Source organism: Haliotis rubra, unplaced genomic scaffold (assembly GCF_003918875.1).
Source record: "Haliotis rubra isolate DU_JTF1 unplaced genomic scaffold, ASM391887v1 Scf697, whole genome shotgun sequence".
In the NCBI taxonomy this organism is placed as follows: Eukaryota; Metazoa; Mollusca; class Gastropoda; order Lepetellida; family Haliotidae; genus Haliotis; species Haliotis rubra.
Window position 1 is genome coordinate 130,079 of NW_025767409.1, and position 27,945 is coordinate 158,023.

Genomic DNA, 27,945 nt, shown 5'->3' on the forward strand with positions numbered 1-27,945 from the left:
CTGCTTTAACGGGGGATGCAAATGACTCCAAATATTTTGTGTACAGAACTTTACAAAGAAACTTTTATTCAATATTTAAATGCAATATCACATATATCTGCATGTCTGTATATCACATATATCTGCATGTCTGTATATCACATATATCTGCATGTCTGTATATCACATATATCTGCATGTCTGTATATCACATATATCTGCATGTCTGTATATCACATATATCTGCATGTCTGTATATAAGCATTTGATAAGTAGTCTGACACAAAAATGTATTTTGTGTTGTTTCTGCTATTGATATAGTGTGAAGCACAACCAAACATGCAATTATAGTCATAAAGCTAGGTTACTGATTGTAGACACTGAAAACTATTGTTACCTGTGTTTGTGTTTCGGCTTCATTTCCACTGGCCTGGTCCTGCAGTGATAAAAGCATGTACATGAATATCACACGCACACACACACATATGTATATAATATAATATGTATTATGGTCCATCAAACACATTGGGTGTAATGGTTTAAAAAGGGTGAAAGTTCCACCAAATTTTCATAAAATTTATACAAAGATCTACTGAATGTAGGAAGACCAAGACATGCAGGGGTAGAAATAACCAATTGCCCGACGCCCGAGTCCAGTGGTTTTTTCTGTCGGTCAAGCAAATTTGTATATCACACTGTACCGTTGTCCAGTTGACTTTCCAATATTAATTATGTTGTTTATTTAAATATCAACAAGAAAACGTCCGGTATAGTGGAAAAATTATCAGGGCAAGTGAGTTTACATGTGCCACTGTACCGGAGTACACTAGCAATTTTATAGTTATTTCCACCCCTGACATGGTCATTTATAATAACAGTGAGTTGAGTTTGCCCTGCTTTGAACAGTATTTCAGTACAATCTTGGCACATCAGCCTAACATGAGACACAGTGTCCTGTGAAAGGCCTTTTAATTGGAATTTTATGTCATCCTTAACTTTATTCATTGACAGGTTCCATCAAACAAACCCACCCTAAACCAGACAAATACTGATAAATACTTAAAACACTTGATCATAAGTGAGATTATAATGTGAATGGAAAGCTAACAGGAAACTTTGGCCTAATACTCCCCAGGAAGCTGAGAATCAAATTTGGATCTAATGGTAGCCCGTGTAAAGATGTCTTAAATACACACATCATACAAAGCAAGGAGGTCAGGCTCACTGACTTGGTTGATGCACCTCAATGTACCCTAGTAACTCATGCTCATGACGTCAATCACATGACTCTCTGTTCCAAATTTAATTATTTTCAGACAACAAATAGCAAAATAAAAACAATAATAATGCAGATCATTATGCTTTGTATGTAGCTTGTTATTTTATTCTTACTTATGATGATGCACACCAAACTGATAATATTTCCGTTTCTTTTAGACATGGTGTCAGAAATTCCACAATGGTCCAGCATAAAAGTGAACCCTCTTGTCTGTATTTACGTGACCAGCTCTGTGCAGAGCTGGCCCTGCTGTTTGTGTGACAACTCATTATATAGTAATCTACCTACTAAATCAGCCATATAATGCAGATGTGGACAAAGGCAGCTAGTAGAAATGATCACACTGCCAACCTAGAGAAGTATCCACAGAATGTGTTAGAAGTCACCACAAATCTATCACCCCAATCTATTTCAGGCTTCACCTCTACAGCCATGGGGCTCTGTAGCTCACCTTCATTACTGGAGACTATCAATATGGCATGGGATAACGCTTAAAAATTAAACATCTGACAAATGCAGCAAATTGAAACCCAATGGTCAATTACATATCATTTTATGATAACTATATACAGACAATTAAAATGATAAATGCTTGAACAATCTTTGAGAAATTGTGCCTTAAGAACGTTAACTGTAGATTTCCAGAAGCCGTCAGAACATGCAGATGCAAGTTCAGTTAATGTTAGCTAAAACTGTTCAGGTACTAATTTTCCTTCAAACTAATATCTATTTCCAATATCACTACCCTCTAATCAAAATCATAATTCATTTTCTTGCTTACTAAAGTTTTTGGGTTGAGTTGGAGAAAAGAAGCTGATGACAATAAAGAGCTTTGAGGTTAAATTGCATATATACATGTTTTATAAAGATTTGAACCTCAAAGCATCAAAGCCAGTTAGTTTAATTTAGTCTTATCCCACTCTGTAAGTATTTCAGCCATATCACATCATGTGGTCAGCTTCTTGTGGGAAGAGAACTTGGGTAACATAGGTCTTAAACGTTACCTCCTTCTTCAAACCATCAAGCATGAGTATGACATTGTCATACAGATATAATCATGGCAGCTCAATTTCCGGTCACTCTTACATAATTCTGGCATGCCAAAATAATTCAGAGTGAATTGCGCTTGCAGAGTCAACAGGAACAGATTTGCCAATGCATAGCAACCAATTGGGTAAGTCTTATTAGGAATATATAAAACATTGCACTTCCATTCTTTTTGTGCTTTTCTTCTTTTTTTTTGATAACTAGATCCCTCCAACACAAAATTCCTAGTCTATTTCAAGAGTTATACAGCCACAAATGTATTAACAATCACAGTAAAGAAAGGTGATTGAAAACAGGAACCATATTTACCAAAACTATTTATGTTGGGGAAAATATTGATAATGCTCAGTCCGGCCATAAGCATGGAGGAGAAATGATGCACACATAGCTGATGAACACTACCTCTTGACTTATGTATCACAAGCTAATGTCCAGCAACAATTGGGGATAATAATAAGGAATATGAGAGACCACATTTAACATATCCTCTCAGAGTGCTATCGATGTCAACGGTCCAGATGATATCTATTCAGACATAAAGGCTATTTCTAAACAATGCTACCTGTTAACAGACATTTAGTGTTGATCTCCATCGCTCGTGTGTGTTTGAAGTGTTAAAGACAATTATACTTTATCAGAATGATGTATGAGTTTTTGTATAAGATAAAGCAAAATGATGACGATGACTGGAGAGAAATCCAATATATTCGTGCACCTTCAAGCTAACAAGACCTCTTCACTTCTGGTTCCACAATTATTTAAAAATAGATTAATTACACAGAATGTTTAGATGTCAGACTAAGTATGTCGGAACCTTTACCTATTAGCAGAGCCAAAATATAAAGAAGAAACTTCAATTTAACTTTTGGTTACTGGCATAAATGTTGGTGTCTGCTAATATTTAATGGTTTGTGAAGGAAAAGCAAAATGTAGAAGGTATTTTATGAAGAGTTTGATACATAAATTCATGCATTGATCTGTGTACATAATCATGAGGTTAATACATATGTACATGTCTAAAACAATTCCTATAAGTTTTATATAAATCCCCCACTGTTATAGCATAAATAACAAAAGAAAATTACCTGAGGAATTTGCTTAGTGCAAGCCACCTGACAGCTTGATGATAGTGCATCTTGGTATCGGGTGCATCCATCTTGACACTGAAAACAATGAAACCACAGTTACAGTGACATTAACACTGAACAAATTCTATATATTTCATGTGACTATCACAGACGAGAGGGAGAAAGATTTCCATCCCACAAAAACAGGTGACAGAGGTAGATGGATGATATGGGGTGATATATTCACCATATCTCCCTCACAGGTAGGTATACATATATCTCCCTTGCAGATAGGTTGCTATATCTCCCTCACAGATAGAGGATATATCTCAAAGACATATAGTGGATATATTTCCTTCACAGATAGGTGGATATATTTCCCTCACAGATAGTGGATATATTTCCCTCACAGATTGTGAATATATTTCTCTTCAAGATAGTGGATACATTTCCCATCAAGATAATGGATATATTTCCCTCACAGATAGTGGATATATTTCCCTCACAGATAGTGGATATATTTCCCTTCAAGGTAGTGGGTATATTTCCCTCATATATAGGTGGCTATATGTCCCTCACTGATAGGTGGATTATATATTCCCTTAGTGATAGGTAGATATATCTCCCTCACAGATAGTGGATATATTTTCCTCGCAAATAGATGGCAATATTTCACTTATTGATAGATGGATACATTTACTCACAACCACATGGACAATATATATCTCTCACAGGCAGAGGAGTGATATTTCCTCTCCTACATGAAAGATATAATTCCTTACAAACAAACACATGTGTGATAAAATCCATCATAAGCATGGCTTCACTACTCACATATTTTCATCTTCAAGAACTTTCAAAGACAAGTTGTGCAAACACCTATTGACAAGCCTGATCTACTCATTCAGATATACAGCGTTCTAAACAACATCCCATTCCTAGGGTCACCAATGTCTGGCATAGATCATCGTCTAATTTCTCTAACTTTGAAACACGAGATGTCTCATTTCCATATGGTGATTATTTTTGTTCACAACTGTACACACTCATAGGATAGGAATGTGACACAAACCATTTAAATGCTGTACTTCTAAACATTAACTTTCTTAAAGGTCTGTTGCTGACCTACCATCTTATATTTCAGAAGACACATAAAATGATTTCCTTCGATGGAATTACCACAAACATTTCCGTAATCATTCCCCAAGAAACTAAAATACAACAGTCAAACACATACTGTTTTCAAGACAACAACTTCAGTATACATTTGAAAATTATCTCAAACACATACTGTCTTCAAGACAACAACTTCAGTATACATTTGAAAATTATCTCACAAATATTTCCTCTGCTTGTCAACAGTTTGAAGATCAAGGTAAACATGCGTTATGAAGTACACTGTTTGTGCTAATTAGAGAATAACTTATTTGAAGTGTTGAGATAGTGAGTGACAGAACAGGGGCTACAATTCAGGAACATGTCAAACACTGTCATTGGTCAGACAAGGCGGGGATGAAAGAATGGTAGTTATCATGGTACTAGAGACATTCTGTATCAAGTAAGCCCCAGCGACCCCTGTTAGGATTCCAGTGCTTGTCCCCATTACTGAGGGATTGCAACAGAGACATGCCTTACGTATGTCATGACCTGGTAACACTTGTCTTCCTTGAACATCAGAATATTCTGGTATTCTAGACTTTGTAGATAAAACCAGTGGTGATAGGGTCTTGGGTTATGGAAGTCTATCCATGATAGAATACTAAGATGTTTCATTTTTGTTGTCTTATGCTGTACACAGCAAAACCTGCTGCATATTCAGATGTAAGACATCCCTTACTTAATTCCCTTTCCTCTCAAATTAGTTACTTTCAAAGCCTTACCACCACAGAAACATTTAGCCTCATGTTTACAAATGATGAACCAGATAGAATAGAAATAATCTGCTACCATATATTTAACTTCAAACAAATCTGGGGCGATGGGGTAGCCTAGTGGTTAAAGCGTTGGCTCGTCACGCCAAAGACCCGGGTTTGAATCCCCACATGGGTACAATGTGTGAAGCCCATTTCTGGTGTCACCCGCCGTGATGTTGCTGGAATATTGCTAAAAGCGGCGTAAAACCAAACTCAGTCAGTCAGTCAGTCAAACAAATCTAGAAGATGTCTAGATTATCCTAGACCATTATACACATTTGTGTTAGTATATGTATTGTTACTCCGACGTATTATATATCTCGTTTATGAGGTTAATAGAATATTGTCACTGTTTCTACATGGAACGTTTGCAAAATAAATATCTTGCATGTTGTACCAGCAATATTTCACCTACATGACTATCTTTAAGTAATCGAGCCTGGGCCTTATTGTGGAATAAGCAATGAACCAATCACAAGCCCGACCACCTGATCAATCCTGAAGCCTTGAGACCTCTAGGGATCCCTACCCAAAAAGCATTGAGACGTTGGGCCAACGTTGGCAATGAATGCTATCTGGGTATTAGAATTGGTCTTCAGCAACCCATCCAAGAGGTGACTAATGCGATGGGGAGAGATAGTGATAAAATATTTATTGTGCAAGCAAGAAAGGAAAGGAAAGGTTCACTGACTTGGTTGATGCCATCATACCCCAACTGAGTAGATTAATGCTCATGATGTCAATCACTGGATTGTCTGGACCAGACTTGATCATTTACAGACTGCCATCATACAGTTGGAATATTGTAGAGTGCAGCATCAAACCACAAACAAACAAACAGTCACCCTGTATAACAACGGGGAGCTCTCTAGAACACAATCATTGTTGAGACAGAAAAATCTTTGAAGGAACAGTCCCAAGTCCATGACCAGTTAATTATATTGTAATGGGCACAAGGCATAACCACCAATAACTGGAAGAGGCACCAAAGTCGTGTTTAGGAGATCCTGTAAACAAAGCCATGCACCGAGACATGAATATCCCGAGACATGAATATCCCGACATTAGCACTCGGACTCCAGAAGCAGTGCAGCAGGAGTATGCGTGCATGTCTGGGTGTATGTATCTGAGGCATGCTGGGACTCCATCAGGCAACATTAACAGGGATAATAGGTTCACAGCAGGCAGCAGGGAACTTCAACAGCTACAACATTTGGTGGCCATCAAACTGACCTAAAGAACAACCTTACAAACATTTCTCAACAAATAATATTGTAACCAATGTTAGAAATTACACCAGTCCCATTTTGTTTTTGTCATAAAGCATGGCACTACATGTTATTGCTTGGGTAATCATATTTGTTCATGGGAGCTTTTACTTTTTATATTGTTTTATTTGCTTGTTTGTTGTTTAATGCTGCACCCAGCAATATTCCACCAAATATGATATTGGTCTGTAAATACATACAGGCTATGGCCAAGCCACCAAGCCTGCCCATCCAATCCACTGGATGCCTCTTATGGTCAGAGAAAGGTTCAAACCTAAAAACCTCCAAGGTGATAAGGATGTCACATTTCTTTTTATTTTGTTTTACACTTTCTGTGTTTTTCTTCCATATGGGGTAGTGGGGTAGCCTAATGGTTAGAACGTTTGCTTTTCACTGTTTTGCTTGCTACTGACATGGGTTTGATTCTCCACATGGGTACAATATGCGAAGACCATTTCTGGTGTCCCCCACTGTGATATTGCTGGAACGTTGCTAAAAGCAACGTAAAACCAAACTCACTCATGAACTTTCCGCCTTATCTATATACACAAACTAGGTACTTCATTTAACAGTAATAATCATTTCTCTAATAATCATTACATATCTAAATACTTAATATTTCAGAAACGATAGCGCAGTAAAAAGATTTCTGATTTTGTGGAATGAAAAAGGCCCACATATTTTTAAACTCCTGCAGATCTCTTCTCGCCTTAAGCCAACCTGTCTTTTCAACTTTGAAAACGTTCCTTTTAATAAAAGTATTTCACGACCCAGATCAATCATTCCTTATAGCATTTTAGGATATTTGACTTTAAAATCAATACAACCTGACCATTCTACCTCTATGATTTATTTTAATCACGGAGGACCATAACCTTTCATGTTTCAGTCATTTGGTCCCTGTCATCAGGTAGTAGTATAGGATTCCTATCAGCAAATCATATCTTTTCACCCAGTGACCCCGATGATTGCACATTCTATTTGCAGTGTCACCCCCAGCAGTCATCTGTAGTTAGTCCAAGGCTCCTTCAGACCAGCCTGAAAACTGTGTGCTAGACTAACGCTTAGTCTCTCAACATATATAACTTTGATTGTTACAAATAAACCCATTTAAATTGAGAAGGAGCCCCAGGTAGACATGACATTCAGAACCTGAGGAAATCTAGACTTGCTTCATGCAGGGAATTAGCATTCAGGCCTACCATACAAACGGCGAACAAATCATCAAAACTGAACTCATATACACCAAAACAGAACAAAAATCACCAAAATTTCCTATTTTGGTGATTTTTGTTCTGTTTTGGTGTATATGAGTTCAGTTTTGCCTATTTTGGTGATTTTTGTTCTGTTTTGGTGTATATGAGTTCAGTTTTGATGATTTGTTCGCCGTTTGTATGATAGGCCTGGCATTGCAGGGAGGGCTTGGCTGTAGGGAAAATAATGCGGTTCAGGGACTGTGAAACAGACTAGCATTGTGGATGATATTTCAGTTATGATTTAGTCACTTCAGCCTATTCTATGTTAACCTCAGGGTAGATGATTTTTCATTTCATGTGTCAGGGAAACTTTTCATCATAAAGAGATGAAGAATGCAAAGAGACAAACTTTGGGACTGTTATGGGAATTTTGTATTCAGATGTCAGTTCCATATATGCTGTGCACAAACAAGGCATCCATAATTGCCTGTCCACATGCAATACTATATTATAGATCTTTGTGCCCACACAACTTTTCATTGACAGCAGGAAATGGAAGAAAATAAGTTCTGTTTGTCACCAGAACAGTAATCATTATCAGTTCTTGATTATAAAAATCTAAATAAACAGTTGACATCTTATAACAACACATAAAAGTTGACTGTCTGGCCTGTCATCATACCATGTCTAAACTTCTTGCATGTTTGAGGGTCCACTAGTTGGCACTTCTTTCAAATAAAAATATTTTTGGGGCAAATAATCAAGAGTGATTATTCCATGGCTTGAAATCTTATATTTTATTCCTATGTGATGAACTTGAATATCTTGTCACATATACCTCACAGAAATTACAGGACACCTTAAGGATGCAGGATACACAGTTATGTTATCTTGTTTCAAATAAATCCATAAATCTTCAAATACTTCTTAAGAAACATTATTAGGAGCTCAAGAAGAAACTGCAGAATCAGATGGCATTGTTAGAAATAGGCAACACATGTCAGTTAGCCCAAACCATCCATCTCAACAGGTAATGACCTCTAAGAATGACTGCTCGCTTTATGCATTCTCTTCCCACAGAGGTTACTTGTCATATCTTCCTACGAACCTCTGTTCTAATACGGCCATATTTCCCGGTTCTCGTAAAATCCCCTAGCAGCAAAAGATCGTAACACGAATTATCTCCCTTCTTTCTATCCAATCAGAACACGTGTTATATCGACTTAGATTCAACTTGACTAACACAAGCAAATGTGGGGCCACAAATATCCCCCATCTGCCGGGGACTTGTGTTGGTGTTACACACAAGACGTTTAAAGCTAGCTTGTCCGTTGTCAACGAAGGCAATGGAGACTCCACTGATCCGCCATAACATGACTGAGTTCTGTCTAGAAGAAACGTTTGCGCATCGCGCAGGGGAAGAGGTTTAGTTTTCTCGAAGCATACGGAAATTACCGAGGCCTTGCGAATTATCACTTTTGAAACAACGTCGCTGATTGCACAACTAAATCTGATTGCCTCCAATCACGAGTCTTGAACGCTCACACCATGAAAGGGCCGTATTAGAACAGAGGTTACGTAGGAAGATATGACAGGAGTAACCTCTGTGGGAAGAGAATGGCTTTATGAGGTGAGAGCCATTTTATCACATGCTTCAGCTGAATAAAGGCATTGACATGAAATACGTGTTATATATACATGTACTCATGGAAACGAATAAGGGAACACATGAAAGTACAAGTGTTCCTTCTTTTCCAGTTTTCTTGACAAGCTTTGTATTGCACTGTGGGTGAAATTCTGGAAAAGAATAAAGGAACACTTGTAGTTTCAAGTGTTCCCTGATTCGTTTCCATGAGTAAATAATCGTTTGCCATGTTGTTACCACTGTGCCATCTTCTAATAACTGTCCTATTTTTGTACCCTTCCCCATGCAGGCACTTTTGAACAACAGATTGTTTTATTCTTCTCCTGAATTCGGTAGATATTTGATATGTTTTATAGTCAAGTCCCCCAATACTTCCCACACTGCCAGCTCATAAAGCAGCTGACATGTTTACAGTAAGTCATGTTGGTCATTCCTGGAACAATCTCCTACGGGCTGATTGTTCCTGGTATATTCATCACATCCTGGAGACAATACCCCAGACATCCAAATGTTCCCACTATCTAGCCTGCCTTGTCATTCTCTGTAGACACCCAAACAGCAGATAACATGGTCAAGATAGACCCATAGAACTGGGAGGAGAAGGCCCCACAGGGAGTTTGTTTCCTCTCAACTTTGTTGATTTGTTGACTCAGCATCGTTAGCAAGAACATAATTTGGCATCTACACACAGCCTGGCTTGAAAACAAAACCAATGTTTAAACATGTCAAATCTTGAAGCCATAGTTCTGAAGTTAAAAATCCAATTAAGTTGAAAATTAAACCTGTAACAACATGGCCCCCAAAGCATTGACCTTTCAAAACAAGAGTAGGTATTACCAGTTGCTCATAAGCTACGATTAGTGTGTAAAATTGTGTGAATGGGGGTAACTTTAGCTAGATTGTCCTGGCTATCGCTTGTTTCACAGCAGGACGAAGCCAAACAGATATAGTCCATTGAGTCCGGCCTCCTTGGCAATAACTCCTGTCACAGCAGGACAAGATGTGGTGTCTGTTGGAAGCCAAACAGATATAGTCCATTGAGTCAGGTCTCTTTGGCAAAAGCTTGTGTCACAGCAGGACGGGATCTGGTGTCTGCTTGAAGCCAGACAGATATGGTCCATCCAGTCAGGCCTCCATGGCAATAGCTGGCTACAAGATATGGTACTGTGATCTGGTGTCGGCTTGAAGCCAGACAGACATGGTCCATCCAGTCAATAGCTGGCTACAAGATATGCTACTGTGATCTGGTGTCTGCTTGAAGCCAGACAGATATGGTCCATCCAGTCAATAGCTGGCTACAAGATATGGCACTGTCAGGACTGCTGGAAACACAATGCAGATATGGACCATGGTGTTGCTTTACAAAGCGATTTTAGAACTATGGTGATCTTAACTCCTACATATGAACATACACAAAGCACTATGGTTTTATGTACCACAGCACCCTTAACAGGTCTCTACAACACAGATGTCCAAAGCTGTCCTTTTTGTCAAAGGCCATAACATACATTTTCTTTCCAGTAAGTGAATCTGGCTCCAAGGTCCACAAACTGTTCATTCTAATTGAAATAAAAATGTCATTAACTCCAAATTTCTGAAATTGGAATAAAAGTACATCAAGAGAAAATAAGAAATTGTCTTCGTGTAAAATATATCCACTGTAACTCAACCAGCATAACAAGTATGTTCATTATCATAGCTCAGAACAATGTACGTGTGTGAAATTATCTACAGTGAAGCAGTAGCAAACAAGATGGACTAAATAGCCTTAATTGCTTCAGGATGTGCTGTGACCTTTTGAATTTTCTTGGGTAATGGAGCCCTGACACAATTTAGATACTGTATACTGATAGTATGGAAACATGTATGCCTATTTAAAAAAATATGGCTATCCTTTTAGTTTTAATACTAGTTCGTTTGACAAGTGGGAGTGGAGGGGGTTTGGGGACATATCAACATGTATTTCCTTGCCATCCAGACTGGTGCTGAGGCCACCACATGTGTATCTCCTGATCAACAGACTTCAAGTTAGGGTGACACTCAGTCTCTCTTCTAGACATTAAACAACAAATTTAAAAAACGTTTGCTTGAGGTATTAAGAATTTGTCTGGGCTCTTTTTAGATTCTGTTCTTTTCGTATATTTTGTGCATATAGATTTTAACATGTAATAACTATTTCTGACTTAATGTCAGTTAAGGTGTCAACCATCCCTCTCCTGCCAATGGGTAATATTACAGGTACCTCTAACAGTGCTGATGTATGTAGCCACACATGAAGGGTGGCAATGCCTTGTCGGCCATCTGCATCAGCAGTGCCTTTGTAAGACTTGCACAAGTCTCTATGGTAATAATTGATAGTTTAAATGATAATTTCTAAAAGATGTAAATATTCCTCTAACAGACTGGCGTCCTCAGATGTACTGTCCGCTTATCAAGATTTGCTTCTCTAGAGGATAGAATTACTATACATCCATGGGCTCAGCATTCAGTACAGCCTTGGAGTAAGGCTATGCCCTTGTGAAACCATGGGATTGCCTCAATGTTATTTTGAAAACAACAAACCAGAACAACTGAAATTATTCTCATGGTTAAACTGGGCTTTGTTCTAACTGTTCTAGAAGATGGCTCTAAGTGGCTTCAGGTTGAACGTGGTTCCCACAGTCAAGCATATCCCAATATGACATGCATATAACAAAAGAATGCATGTTTTGAATTCTTGTCCAGGTCTGTGCGCCTCTCTGTTGTGAATATGAACATATACCGGCTTCTCAGTCTTCTGCATAAACAAGATAAGGAAATACAGAGGCCACGAAATGAGAAATGGAACTTATAGGAATAGTTAGTAATTTGGTATTTAGACCTCCCAAATAAAAGTTCATATTTCACAGATTTCCTTAGTCACTATTTCAATGGACTGGAAAAAATTACAATAATATATTTTATTTTTTTTAAATAAAAGTAATTTGTACAAAATAAATGAGATGTTTTCAATCAAACAGCTCATTTTTAACTGCTCCTGCCCTACATGATAAATTCACAAGAGAGTAAATATGGTCTTTCTTCTGCTGCTTCTTGAAATTAAATTCAAGTATATATTTCAGGAAATGTAAAAACTTCAGAAATGAAAAGTCCAAGAAATTAGGAAACACAGTTATCACAAAAATCTACATGGAGATGAAAACCGAGGTAACTGTGTCCCGCCAGAATGTCTCAGTCAGTTGGTTTGTCTGCAAAAGCTTATGAACCCTGAATAAGTGATCATCTCTTCCACATGTAGTGATCACAACTGGCATAGCATTGCTGATCAAACAGCAAAAAGCACATTAAATTTCTTTATACATTCACCCCTTGTTATGATCACAGCATGTTTTCTATCGCCATCTGTAGCTATAAAGCACATAAGATGTTCTTGGGCCAGTCACAAACCTTTGTAAAACAGGTGCTCCAAGATGGCCACCCATTTTGTGTTTACCATGTGTGGTTGTCATCATCCAAATTTTACAATGATTTGTTAGTGTTGGCTTTTATGACTTACTTCAGTTTAACACGGTTTTGAACATTAATCCAGTAATATCATCATGTTCCGAGGTACAGATCACCTGCGTATCTGTGTAAATTATGCATATATTTTTGCAAAACTCAATTCTTATTAATTATATTGTATACAAGTATGCTTGAATTTTTGTAAATTCTCAATAAATTTGATCTTACATGAGTACACACAAAAATGTCAAGTCTTACCTTGGGTACCAGTGGATAGATAAAATAACACATGAACTTGGCAACTTGCAGTCTTTTATCATCGTTTCTAATATTACATATAATATATAAATAACAAACACGTAAACCAACATTTAAACTTTATCATATTTTTACATTTATGGAGAATGGCAAAATACCCAATTGATTTTGAGTGAGGTGGCTACATGTTATTAGGTTACTCAAAAGAAAATTAGAATACCCAATTGAGATGAACACAGACATAACTCAATGACCCAAAAAGTTGTCTATAGCGCTGCATGTATCACCTTAATGAAAGGAAAACTCGAATGGAAGCTTGTCTGAAATGTTAGTAGGACATAAACTATTGCAATTCAAAATTTCAAAACCCTTCATTCACAATTTAAATATATCTCAATCCACCATTGCCTTCCAAAAATACTGTTTATTTGGTTGGAGAATGTCATATCAACATAAAAGAATCAAATTATAGTCTTGTGTTTTATTTCTTCCCAGCAACATATCAACGAACAGAAATTATGTTGTAATACAATCAAGTGCCTTTCCACAACAATGAACAACTGCTGATTTTAAAGAATACAAAGTATTTTTTAACAAAGCGTTTTTATTCAAATTCATTTTTAAAAGTTTGCCTTAGTTACTCTTTTTATTAATATACAAAGAACATAGATTCCAAGCTCATTGTGGTGTGTCATGGCTACGGCACAAACAACAGCCCCTGTAATAAGTCAACTCATTCCTGGTTATCGCTACCCTTGTTATCTTGAAACTTAAGCTACAGTATCTTAACAAAATCTTAATTTGATTAAATCTCCAAGCGTCATAGGAGTTCCTGCAACTCTGGAATAAGGGTAATTTATTACTTTCCTTATTCTGTTAAGAATCATGGTAAATTTGTAGCCTTAATCCTAGCCAATTCCAATCTGAACTCCACTCCACTCCGTGCATGGGAGAATCACCACTGCTGCCACTATCACATGTCTTTGCTGCCATCCCTTCACACAGTGGCTAGATTCCAGAGAATTTTCCCATGGTGTAACTGGATCCAGTGGAGTCTGGTGACGATCTTCTGCCTCCTCCCCTGGGCTAGTGTAGCCCCTACCAGTCCTCTACCTCCCATGCCCAGACACTGCCGTCTCACTCCAGCAAATGCAAGTCACTCGTATTGCCCATTTCAAGGATTTTGACAAGACATATATATAATCATAGCTACTGGCACCGGTTCAAAATTTACAACCATGTCCAAACAATCCTGAAATCCGATACATTTCCATATATATTTTATGGATTGTGGAAATATTTGCATATGATTTATCTCTGCAACTTTGCACTTGTGACCAAAAATAATTGAGACAACTTACTACGATGTTCACAAAAGCTACATTGATCATAAGTTTACTGAATGTGCTCTCAAAATCTACAGTCATTCCCATTATTTAACCTAAATAAAGTTTTATTAAACTTTAACACAGTATCAGAGCCTTGTTGCCTTGGATGAAAAAGTCTTGCAAAAAAACTGATTTTTTTATAGAACAATTTAACCTCTTGCGTACACAGTACTTGTCCCATAACGCTAGACAAATTCGTATTTGCAACAGAAGTAATGTTGGTTGCAAAAACACACTTCACACAGCCACAACAAGTAAAACAAACATTTAACATTAATCAGCCTTTTAAGTTGTAATCCAATCAGGTGCCTTCCTTCCAACACTGTGTGACACTGATTAAATGGAACCACACCGACATCCCATCATGTCTTGATCCTCATCTAAAATTTCAACCAGCTCAGTCAATGAAAATATTTATTTGCATCCCGCACGGCAAGCATTTGAAACTTACAATACCCGCCCATAAAAATCAGACTTCATACAAGGAAAAGGACTTAATAGAAAAAACATGAAGTTCATAGGCTTTTAAATATTTATGCTAAACAATGATGTTTTTTAATAGACTTTCTTCTCAAGTACAGGCAAAAGGAGACTGACAAGTCTTTATCTAGCAAATAAACAGGAAAAGCAACAGTATATTTAAAATGTGATTAAACTAAGTTCAAATAAAGTCTTAAAGACCCATATGGGGAAGGCGGGAAATCTAATATGTCTCGTGATGCGACAGCTGTGTAGACATTATCATGGCCTATTGAAGACGTCATTATATGATTACTTTAAAACTTGTGATGATGACTGAGATAAGGTATTACCAGCTTGACACATAATTTATAAAGTCGTATAACTAAATCAGTCTAGGCCCCTTTGGGAAAACGTTAAGGAAGTACAAGATACAGGTCATTCTAATCAGATACACTTCAGAAGGTATTTGTGGTGAGATGGGAAAGAAAGTGGCAGCAAATAAAATCACAGAAAAAAGTCTCAAATTTGCCACCAAATGAAAAAAGTGCCATTTGTGAGGCTTCTCCCTAAAGAAAAGAACATGCAATAGTTTTGTAGTAATTTATCTACACCTGTTCAGAGACATGTCAAATGTCTGGAGTGAAGGTCAGTAAACAATCCTAAATTGCAAACTAAAACACCTGATTCTTTTACTATAGTTGAAACTAGTGTTATGGGTTTGCAGAGTGGACTTGTGTTTCACTGTTAACAGGGTCAATCAAACAGATCTCTGGCTGAGTTTCACATTATTACTTTGAATGCTATGTGAAAATAATTCTGATTTTAAGAAAATGAGGCCTTAAAAAATACCACCTTCAAAATAAAATACTTACAATCCTAGGTCTTGTGTGTGAAAAGCGAATTCTTTAACAGCTTGAATACCAAGTATCCAAGTACCAAAATGAGGCCTTGAAAAATACCACATTCAAAACAAAATACTCACAAACCTGGTCTTGCGTGTGATGAGCAAATTCTTTTAACTACTTGGATACCCCATTTCCCCCCAGTCAAAAACCCAGCCTCATCTGATATGTAAGTCCTAAATATCATGATACTGATCACCAGTGCTACTTGCCAACCAGAGTGTTCTAAAACACAAATATGTACACGATCCAAAACGGACAATAAAATTTATGAACATGACAAACAAAATGATATTTCGGGACATATTTATCTTAAATTGCATGACGGCATAGTCCTGACCTTAATCAAGGTTACACTGTCCTTTGGTGATCAGTGATGTGGTACAATTACAAAATGTTACTGAGGGCAATTTCAATTTAGGTAGTGATGGGAGTGTGCTTAGTCTATAGTAAACAGTAAGTGCATGCTAGATTAAAGGTTGAAGTTGTTTTTGTGGAGACTGCTCTACTCTGTGAATACTGGTCATTGCCAAAACCTTTCACAGGGTCAGTTAAAATATTGACAATTTCAGCACTTGGGGCTTGGGATCAAATGGACATGTTAGATATTGAACCCTCCCGAAAGATTCATTGCCTCAGGTCAACAATGTTTGAATTTCTTCTTGAACTGTGACGAGAGAATCTCTCATAGAACGATCGGTTCTAGGTGTTCAATTCTGTAATTATTGTCCCAGTCATGATCATGCCTGCGAGTTTCAATAATCATGCTGGAAGCTGTTGCCTTTCTTGCTTTTCCTGTCAAATGTCGACCCTTCATGAAGAAACTGTGACAAGCTCAACTTGTCTAACCCAACAGATGTGCTATGAAAAATACAATTCAAAGAAACACCCACAGTATCAGACCTTAATCATCTGAAACCTAAGGTCAACAGGGCCTTGAATATTGGGAAACAGAAGTCAATATGGCCTTGATGTTTAGTATCCTATGGTCAACAGGGCCTTAGTTATTGGAAAGCAGTAGTCAATATGGCCTTGATATTTTGAAACCTGAAATCAACAGGGTCTTGAATATTTGAAAACAGAAGTCAATATGGCCTTTATGATTTAAAACCTGAGATGAAGAGGGCCCTGAATATGGGAAAACAGAAGCCAATATGGCCTTTATCATTTAAAACCTGAGATGAAGAGGGCCCTGAATATTGGAAAACAGAAGTCAATATGGCCTTTATGATTTAAAACCTGAGATGAAGAGGGCCCTGAATATTGGAAAACAGAAGTCAATATGGCCTTTATCATTTAAAACATGAGATGAAGAGGGCCCTGAATATTGGAAAACAGAAGTCAATATGGCCTTTATGATTTAAAACCTGAGATGAAGAGGGCCCTGAATATTGGAAAACAGAAGTCAATATGGCCTTTATCATTTAAAACATGAGATGAAGAGGGCCCTGAATATTGGAAAGCAGACGTCAATATGGCCTTAATCATTGGAATCCTGCGATCAACAGGGCCTTGAATAATGGAAAACAGAAGCCAATATGGCCTTAATCACTAGAATCCTGAGATCAACAGGGCCTTGAATATGGTAATCAGAAGTCAATACAGCCTTTATCTTTAAAAACCTGAGATGAACAGGGCCCTGAATATGGGAAAACAGAAGTCAATATGGCCTTAATCATTGGAATCCTGCGATCAACAGGGCCTTGGATAATGGAAAACAGAAGTCAATATGGCCTCAATCATTGGAATCCTGCAATTAACAGGGCCTTGAATAATGGAAAACAGAAGCCAATATGGCCTTAATCACTAGAATCCTGAGATCAACAGGGCCTTGAATATGGTAATCAGAAGTCAATACAGCCTTTATCTTTAAAAACCTGAGATGAACAGGGCCCTGAATATGGGAAAACAGAAGTCAAAACGGCCTTTATCATTTAAAACCTGCGATCAACAGGGCCCTGAATATGGGAAAACAGAAGTCAATATGGCCTTTATTATTTAAAACCTGAGATAACAGAAGTCAATATGGCTTTGATGATTGGAATCCTGAGATCAACAGGGCCTTAAATGTTTGAAAACCGAAGTCAATATGGCTTTGATCAGTGGTATCCTGAGATCAACAGGGCCTTGACTATTGGAAATTTAAATGGCCTTACTCATCCAAACCTTGACCTCACCAGGGACTTAATATTAGAAATCTTACCATAAACACTGGACACAAAATTATAGGCCTTAATCATGGGAAACTCAATAGAGGCTGACTGCAGATCCTGTTCAGAAATGGATATCTCTACCTAGACACAAGATGAAAACTGTGTGTACAAAGTATCATTATCTTTAGGAAACATTTCATGTGAAAATGTGAACATACATGCAATAGCAAGGTGAACATTTAACATGTTCAAGTCTTGCCCCATGTGACACTGCACACTGAGGCATCGCATGTCTCAGGAACTGACAATAATTCACGTATCTCATTAAGGTGAGGTGAGGTGAATTTGGGTTTAACGTTGTGCTTGAGAATATTTCACTCATATGACGACGTGCATGCGTGTGTATGTGCGGCTGCTTGTACTAGACCAGACTTAAGCTGGTTTTGTGAAGCAGTGAAGCATGAATACCCCACTCAGACACATTATACTGACTCCAAGCCGACCAGTCCTTGTTGTACCCATTAATGCCGAGCGCGCCAGGCAGGGACCATCAAGTACCATTTTTAACGTCTTTTGGTACGACGCGGTCGGGGATCGAACCCGCGACCTTACGCTCTCTCCGGGCGGACGCTCTAACCACTACACCACGTAGGCGGTCATCTCATTAAAGTGCGCGTCATTTATAACCAGAGAAATCAGTAAAGTGTGGGAAGTGCATCATGCTCGTATTCTTTCTGTCTGGTTGAAATTTCACAAACTTTTGTCTTGCAGTCTGAAGTTTAATTTTTTCAGCTATTTTTGAATTCATACTTTTTACCACTAAATGCAAAGCTATAAGATATTCTTTTTTTTCTTTCTTTTTTTAAACATTCTATGACATTGTATTGCTGATATTCATAAATTACTGATCATAATGTAATTTCTTTGTAACTTCTTGTGACACTGGTCCTTATCACCAAAGTGAACAAAATACAACAGGCGTCTGAAAACTGATATTATCTTTAAGAGAACAGAATGTTATGTTGAAAATGTTACATCAGACTACTCTACCGCCCCGCAGCTTAGATGGAAGTGCTGGATGCAGGATCCTACAATATGCATGCCTTCATTTCTACATCCCCATCTTGAAATTGGATGTCCAGGCATCTCAGACAAGTCTAATCTTGGTGAATACATCAAGGTTGAAAAGTCAGCTTTATGCTCTCCATCACACTCTCATTCTAGCCAATCAATGCCTCTGCAGTGTCAATACAAACCTCTTTTAAAAGATGAGTAAATTAGAACTGGTAACTTTCATGTTCATTATGACTTTATCAAATTTGCTCAAGGATTCGCCTATTGATTTCTACAAGCTGGTGGCTGCACATCGGTTGATGACAGCCGTTCCCACCTCGGTCTATGGTAATCAAGCGGTGATGTTGCCAAGGCTATCACACGACATTAAATAACACTTTATAAAAGGGTTAATGTCAACTTAATACCACACTTAACAAATTATGCAAAGTCTGGTGTGTTTGGCAATTAAACTGTAAAACAGTTCTTTAAATTTACATTTTGATAAAGTTTTAATTACTTAGGCTCTCAAGTCTCATAGATAGAGATGACATACACAACTCAGGTTAAATTGTGACTGCCCTTGTAAAGTACTTTACAAAAGGCAGCTGAATCATTTTCACCTCATCTTTTCTAACGTGAATTATTCATCAAAGCATCACAAAGCAAGACATTTTATTCCTCACAAAAACTCTCACAAAGACTAAAATATTAAATGTGAGGAAAACGTTAACCAAAATTCAGCCTGAGTGTTTAATCAAGCAATTCCTCCAGTATAAACAGCCTGCCGGACATCCATTAAACCATCTGGTGTAGGCATTATGGGATTAGGCTTTACAGTATAATAATCTGTTCCGCTTCAATGTGGGATAAATGTTTATATATCACATGCAGGTTATAATGCTGTGTTTATCCAATGTTTATACTCTCTCCTTTCTGGTACCAGCAACTAAATCAGGAGATATGTTTCATAGACATATCATTAACCATACCACTCAACATCAAACTCTGCAGACACCTTGACATCAATTTATGATTTCCAGACCGTATTTGCTGCTTCAGACCAAAATTTACTTAATTTAACTTTGTCCAACATATTTCAAATTCTTACCATGTTCCAATTACTGTAAGAACGAAATGAAATTACAGAAGGTCATAAAATGTGTTTTTTCTCCTTCACATGTCAATCTTCATAAAGGTTGCGAAGTTTTGTCAATTACAAGCAAGTGATATGTAAGAAGCTGGCAAACATAAATTATATCCTGCTGAAGTGTTGAGGCAGGGTAAGACCGCAGTCAGGTGCTTACATGCTGTTCTGTGTTAGAACCACTGCGATGGCGGCAAAAACACTTGTTTGGGACAGGAAACAGTAGCATGACAGACAGATACTTCCACCAGCCTGAGGACCGGTAGTTCTGTTGGTGTGTGGAGGTCTGCGTAACAATGGCCTGGATAACAGGAGCTGCCAACGACAAATGAAAGTCCCTATGCAACACAGTACCACTTTTATGGTTTGATACCAGTGGTTTAGGAGTAAGGGCTATCCTGTGCTCCTTGATGGTCGCTGATGCAGGGTTCATTAGTCTTACTTTAGGATTATCATACAGGGCTCAATTTAGTGCTTTGTTCCTTACACTGGTACAATCCAATATTACAAAGTGCAACCTAGTTATTAGTCTAACGTGCATCAGATGCAAGTCAATTTCTGAGTGGATCAACTTCTGAATAAAACATCTAAATAATTCAATAGCATATTTCTGTCATTACATATTGCAATAAAAACATTGCAATTGGAATTTGGCTGGTGAAGGTTTTTATCTTAGGTTGCACCTGGTGCAAGTAGGCTAACATCTCATAAACCGAGCCGTGTCATAAGGATCCTTCAGAAACTCATACTTATGAAACATGGTATCTCAGTGGGCTAGCACTATAAAACCAGCTTCAGACTGGGCTAGGACAAGCAGCCGCACCTACACATACACACGCATGCACGTCGTCATATGAGCGAAATATTCTCAAGCACGACGTTAAACCCAATTTCACCTCACCTCACCTGACTGACTGACTGAGTATGGTTTTACGCCGCTTTTAGCAATATTCCAGCAATATCACGGCGGGGGACACCAGAAATGGGCTTAACACATTGTGCCCATGTGGGGAATCGAACCCGGGTCTTCGGCGTGACGAGCCAACGCTTTAACCACTAGGCTACCCCACAGCCCCTCACCTCACCTGAATCAGACACATGAAGATCTTGGTTAAGAGTTGGTTTCACGAACCCATGTTTACTGTAAGGATTTGTTGGTCAGGTTCATTAGCATGTTTGATACATGTCATCTTATCCTAATTGAGGGGATCAATGTTCATGATGTCGATCACAGGATTGTCTGCTCCAGACTCCCTTATTTACAGACCACCTTTATAAAGCTGGAATATTTTTTTTGAGTGGCATTTTAGAAGTTGGGAAGTACAATATAGAACAAACTTTATGGATAACAACTTCTTTTTATTCGTGAATGCGACGTTTCGATACAGATTCAAGCATAATGGAACATGAAGAAGGGGGAAGTGTATATATACTGGATGTAACAATGTAACAAGAATCTGTATCGAAACGTCGCATTCACGAATAAAAAGAAGTTGTTATCCATAAAGTTTGTTCTATATAGCTGGAATATTGCTGAGTGTAGCAACAATTGGCAATCAAGAGATATCCAAGAACCACAGCATATATACTGTATTATCTACTGGTAAATATATGTCTGAAGTTAGAGGTATGTGATAATGTATTTGGTGACTATATTAATAACTGGATCCATAAAAAACAGTTGGACTACATCTGTTTGGTGTTGGATAGGAATAAGTAAGAAATATCATTACAAGTGCTAACAGTAAGTGTTTGTATAATTGCTCTGTGTTCCCCTTGACTTGAAAGCATTCCTTTATCTACATATTTGCATTCAGTCTGCTTATGGGTGAGGGTAGGGTTGAGGGATGGATGGTACAAGTATAGGTACAGTACGTATTCAAGTCTGTCTCACAGTCCCTGAGCCATATTATTTTCCCTACTGCCTAGCCCTCCCTGCAGTGCTAAAGTGAGTGAGTGAGTGAGTGAGTTTAGTTTTACGCCACACTCAGCAATATTCCAGCTATATGGCGGCGGTCTGCAAATAATCGAGTCTGGACCAGACAATCCAGAGATCAACAGCATGAGCATCCATCTGCGCAATTGGGAACCGATGACATGTGTCGACCAAGTCAGCGAGCCTGACCACCCGATCCTGTTAGTCGCCTCTTACGACAAGCATAGTCGCCTTTCGTGGCAAGCATGGGTTGCTGAAGACCTATTCTACCCCGGATCTTCACGGGTTGCAGTGCTAAAGCCCTAGATGAAGCAAGTCTAGATTTCCCCAGGTTCCCTGAATCTCTGGTCTCCCTGGGGCTCCTTTTCAATTTAAATGGGCTTGTTTGTTACTATCAAACTTACATATATTCAGAGACTAAGTGTTAGTCTATACATGTTCCCTCTCTTGCATGTATAGATACAGTACGACAGTGTTGCATGTTGATGCATTGTGTAATACTAATTGGACTGCATTGTATATGTTATACTATCATTTTATACATATATTCTTCTGACATTTGAAAAATACTTTTTCTACACAAATGATTTGAAGTCTACTGCATGACACAATCTGGAAAGGTAGTGAAAAGACTAAATCTGCGAAATTTCCTCAATGCAAATATTTTACAGTAACAAACAGTTACTTTCAAAACATACACTATGTCCAGTGAATTATATGCTTTGTAAGACCTAAGAGCAAATTATTTTCAGGAACATAAAATATTTTCTCAACAAAACTGGAACCCTCCATCTCTGTGGAATATCAAATTGACAGCCACTTAAGCCAACAAGAGGCTGTCCTTGAATGACAGGCCACCAATTCCTGCCAATTCACAAGCGCAGTCACCAATGTAGCTCCATGTTGTGTCTACTGTCTCCAGACCAACAGTGTAGAGAGAGATGGCGGACAAGCCCCCTGTTAGTTCAGATAACCCCTGATGCAACCCTGGTCCTGTGTAAGGAAATCCCTCTGAGATGTTTGGTTGGGGCTGATGATCAGATACCCTGATCAACCCATGATGATTTCCACTCTCCAGATCCAGAAGCCTGGCTTTGTTTGGTAAAGTGATTGTAGCATGAAGCTGACTTTAACTCCCATACTTGAACATTGACTTAGGACAGTTGTGATGCTTTGTGGAACAGGCCCTGTTACACAGAAAGATCTTAGCACTAAGCTGACGCCAATACTAGACTTACAACAGTCGTAATGCTATGATCACTTTGTAGAATGGAGCCTTTACACAAAGCATGCAAAGCATGAAGCTGACTTTAACTCCCTTACTTCAACCTAGACTTACGACAGTTGGAGCACAACGATCACTTTGTTGAACAGAGCCCTTAACAACCAAGGCCTCGTTCCTCAAAGCGATCGTATCGCTACGACAGTCGTAAGTCTATGTTAAAGTATGCGAGTTACGATCATCTTAGCGCTTACGATCACCTTGAGGAACGGGGCCCAAGTAATCATAGCATTAAGCTGATTGTAACTCCCATACTTTAACACAGACCTACGACAGTCTCAGCAATACGATCACTTTGTTGAACAAAGCCCTTTACACAAAGTGATTGTCACACTAAGGTGACCGAAACTTGTATACTTTTAACACAGACTTATGACTGTGACAGTTCTACCATCGCTTTGTGGAACCAGCCTAAGGCCCTAGGCCACTCTTCACTTCCCACTTGTGAGAATCAAATTTCTCAAGCAACCAGCAACTGGCTGCTGTGGGAACTAGTCCTTCTTTTCATGGTGCACTATGTTACGAGGCAGACACACCACTGACATAATCCATCAGGAGGGATGTGTGATATCCTTGCAGGAGACGATGCAAGATGATGACATTTTTAAACTTGATTTGACATTTATATGCCTGCACCTGCTTCTCACCATATTTATTTTAGTAATGTTGTACAAGTTTTCGTTTCAAAGAGAATGTCTTAAAGGACAACTAGGTTCCATGGTCACAGAGCGATTATAGCGTAAGACACTAAAGTGAGTGAGTGAGTGAGTGATGACGAGCGAACACTTTAACCACTAGGCTACCCAACTGCCATGTTACACATTAAAGGGGCTGACCATTGGAGATTCTAGCATGGAGGGGGAGGGGACACCAAAGAGGCATGGCCTGAGACACATTGCAAAAAATTATTGCTTCAGTGTTCTTCATCATGAAATTCATTCATGAAATGAGTATAGCATCAAAGCTGCTTATTCTACCCCTTGCCTTCAATCAAATCTCTGTATATAAAAACTCCATAAAAAGAAATCACTGTAAAACAGTTAATATAATTGTTATAGAAAACATGTGCATGACATCCTGTCACAATAGTTTTTCCAATAGTTTCAACTGCATTGTCTCTAAAACCATAGTACACATAACCACCTTTATATTGTCAAGAAAAATGTCTCTAAAAGCATTTTGGTGACACTGAGGTCTGAACATGAACAAAGGACATCTTAACGGGAAATTGAATTACACCATTACCATCTTGAACTGTGATTTTTGTACTGAAGAACTGTCCAATATGGGCCTTTTCCGGAAACACTGTTACATTATAACACCCCCAAGTTGCATAAACATCCTCCAAAGGTCCTGCTTGTAAAACAACCTTGTCAGTGGAAGCCACAGAATTGCCCAGGTGGTTGCAGTTGAAAATGGGTCACAACACGACCAGGGAATCCACTTGTTTTTTACATCAAAATACTTGTAACTTGAAATGAATACGCTTTTCCCAGAGCCTTCGCTCAAGCTTCTGAGAACTCCTCTCCCGCCTATCCTGGGGAGCCCATCTGCCAAATATGGTCACGGTTCGTTGTAAACTAAGTATGTTAGATCACACATACAGATAAAAAGTTACTTATTTGTCAACTTTGAAGTCTTAAGTAATTCTTAATGTGACAAGTTCATTTGTATGCTTTTAACAAAATTCAACAAGGGAGTGTCTTCATACTGCTGGGTGAAGACTTAAAAGGCCTATAATTCATATCATAATATAAGTTCATCACTTAAATTACTTCTTAAACATTTTTCTTATCATCCTCAGGCACTGCTTTCCATTCCAAATGTAAAAATGTACATTTTATTGCAGGAAATAAAGCACACATTCTGTTTTAATGACCACATGTTATAAATATATTTTCTAAATAGTGACAGTAATTGGCCTACAATATCATATGCCACCATTACTGTCCCCAGAAACTCCTCCACAGCTCCTCCAATAGCTTTACTCTCTTTAAAGTACCACAACAGATAACACCACTTCCCTGTAGGGAGCAAAGACCACCCCTTTATCAGGTATTACTATTACAAGGCCCTAGAAATGAGCAATTACACAGTAATGTTTCTCAACAAGAGGTCTTAGTGGCACCAGCCCAGTGTCCAGTCTGATAGAAGCAAGCCTTAGACTTTCTCAAGCTCCTTTCAAAGCGATAATTGGATGCAGACCAGCTGAAATGTTTACGGTGTACCTTCATTAAATCCTGTCCCCTATCTGTCATCTGTGTCTTGTTCTAAACATCCTGTGCAGGGAAAGGGCTGGTATTCAAGATGGACACTTGAGAAAGAGTAAATCTTTGGATGGAAGACAGAGCTGCTGATGACAACACATACTGACCCATTGATGGGGTCCTTTCAGATAAGGAAGAACAGGTGCTTGAAAACTGGAAATTATTTACATTGGTCGAGGATGTTATATTTTTTCTATGACAAACTTTTGAAATGAGTGCACTTTTTCAGATTTTTAGAAGTTATACATTACTTTTCATTCCACATCTCTGAAAGTTTGATGGATAGGGAGCCATAAAACTTAAATTTCAACATTCCCTTCTTTAGAACATGTTATGCAAAGAAGTATTTGAAAGTGTTTAATAGCAATCAGTTTAGGATTGCAAAATATAAATATATACTGTGACTACTTTTCTGGTAAACAGATATGTTCTTTCTTACATCTCATACAGATCATTCAAGCATTTGTTCTAAATAAAAAACTTGACAGAACAAATAATTATCAGTAATAACAAACCAAATACTACAGAAGGTTTAAATGCCAAATTGAATACTAGTATTCTTCCAGATTTCGGATTAATAATTCAGTATGATAAAAAAAACATGATAACAGTCCTGAAAACAAAGAAGATCAATAATACATTTTCCACTACATATTCCAGAGAAAACATCAGAAAAATAGTCCACCAGTTTCCCAATATTTCTTGTAACCACAACTGACACCATCAAAGCCTATTTGGTTAAAAACCAGCAAGGATTCCAAAAACCAAAATTCACAGAATTCCTGGTGTTTTATAAGCAGCATTCAATGAGAGGCCTGCATATACCAATGGCACCATGGGGTCTAGAGTATCAAGATGGTCACTGGGGAAAGCATAAATATTGTGGTCAACACCATAAGGCGTGGACAGGTGCCATAGACATCCAGCCAGACCATTCTCTGAACATGGCACTGTGGCAGCACTGGTCATACAACAAGAAACAGACAAGACACGTGGTAGACAATTGTCTGAGAAACCCTCAAACTGGTATCACTGAGTTCAATGCAATCATTTCTGAAAGACAGGACTTGTGGTCATAAATTGATTGGTGTAGTTCTGTGACTGACCTGATATAAATCATGGTGTCTCTCTATGATAAGTCAGTTGTCTGAGTAAAAAGTTATCAATTTTACGGACATAACTGAGACAGATTGTCAATGTATCTGTTACGACCTAAGACAGGCAATAAGATTCGGTCAGAGTGATTACAAGAGAAGCTGATTGGCTCAACCATTGATGCCAGGACTTTATTGAATGGCAAATGATGAAGACATCAATGATGGTTGTATAACGTGATTCCACTTGGTCCATGTCATAAATGGTAAAGAAAGTGCTTTAGCCAAAATAGTGTGGGGCAGTTATTTGCTGATAATACTGAGAGAAGGTTATGTATTAACCATATCAAGCTGGGTACTAAATTACTAATCTAGTCCAATTAAGGATGTTTGATGGTCTGAATTCACAGTATTTTACTCCTTGAGGATTTTTTAAATTGAAAAGACTTTAAATGTACTTATTGCATATTATTCATGTGCATTAGCGAAGAGGGATACAGGAAAATCGCTGTCTTTACAGTTTTGTATAAAGTATAATTAATAATATTTCCAAATGTTTTATCCATGTATGGACAAAATCTTTAAATATAAGAAAACATAATTTCTAAATGTTATCATGAATATTTTGTAGCACATGGGTAAAAACAAATATTTACATATTTGTTCTCTTAAACGATGTTCCTATTACTCAATATCACTAATGATTGGTTGTTTCCATCCTCCAATAAGAAGTCAATCGTGAGGTCTATGATTGATGACTTGTGATTCTTTTGAATATATGATGGATGCAAATTAAGCCAGGGGTCATAAAGATAATGGCCCATGTATCAATTTTGGATATATTTCCCTATATGATGTATCTGTGTTTCAAAGTACGGTGAAAAAGCAAATGAAATTTGAGATCAAGTTAACTGTCATCATCATGAAAGATACTTAAAAGAATGCACTTTGTCTTTTCTGATTTTTTATCCATCAGCAACCATTTTGTGTGTTTTCTTGTTTTATTTGCGAATCAATAGTCTTTTTTAAACAACCACTTGCAGTAATTCCCACCTGTTGTATATTAACCCAAGCAGGTAAATGATATACAGTAATCAAAGGAAATATTGATCATGAATACCAAGGA

The 27,945-nt window shown here is 37.9% G+C and overlaps 1 protein-coding gene across 1 annotated transcript in view; it reads right to left on the minus strand.

Annotated features, from left to right (window-relative positions):
- LOC124258537 (proto-oncogene tyrosine-protein kinase ROS-like) overlaps positions 1-27,945 on the minus strand; it is a 162,838-nt gene that overhangs the window by 76,308 nt on the left and 58,585 nt on the right. Inside the window, 2 exon segments of the mRNA XM_046692606.1 lie at positions 377-415; positions 3,391-3,468. Of these exon segments, the coding sequence (XP_046548562.1) occupies positions 377-415; positions 3,391-3,468 (117 nt within the window).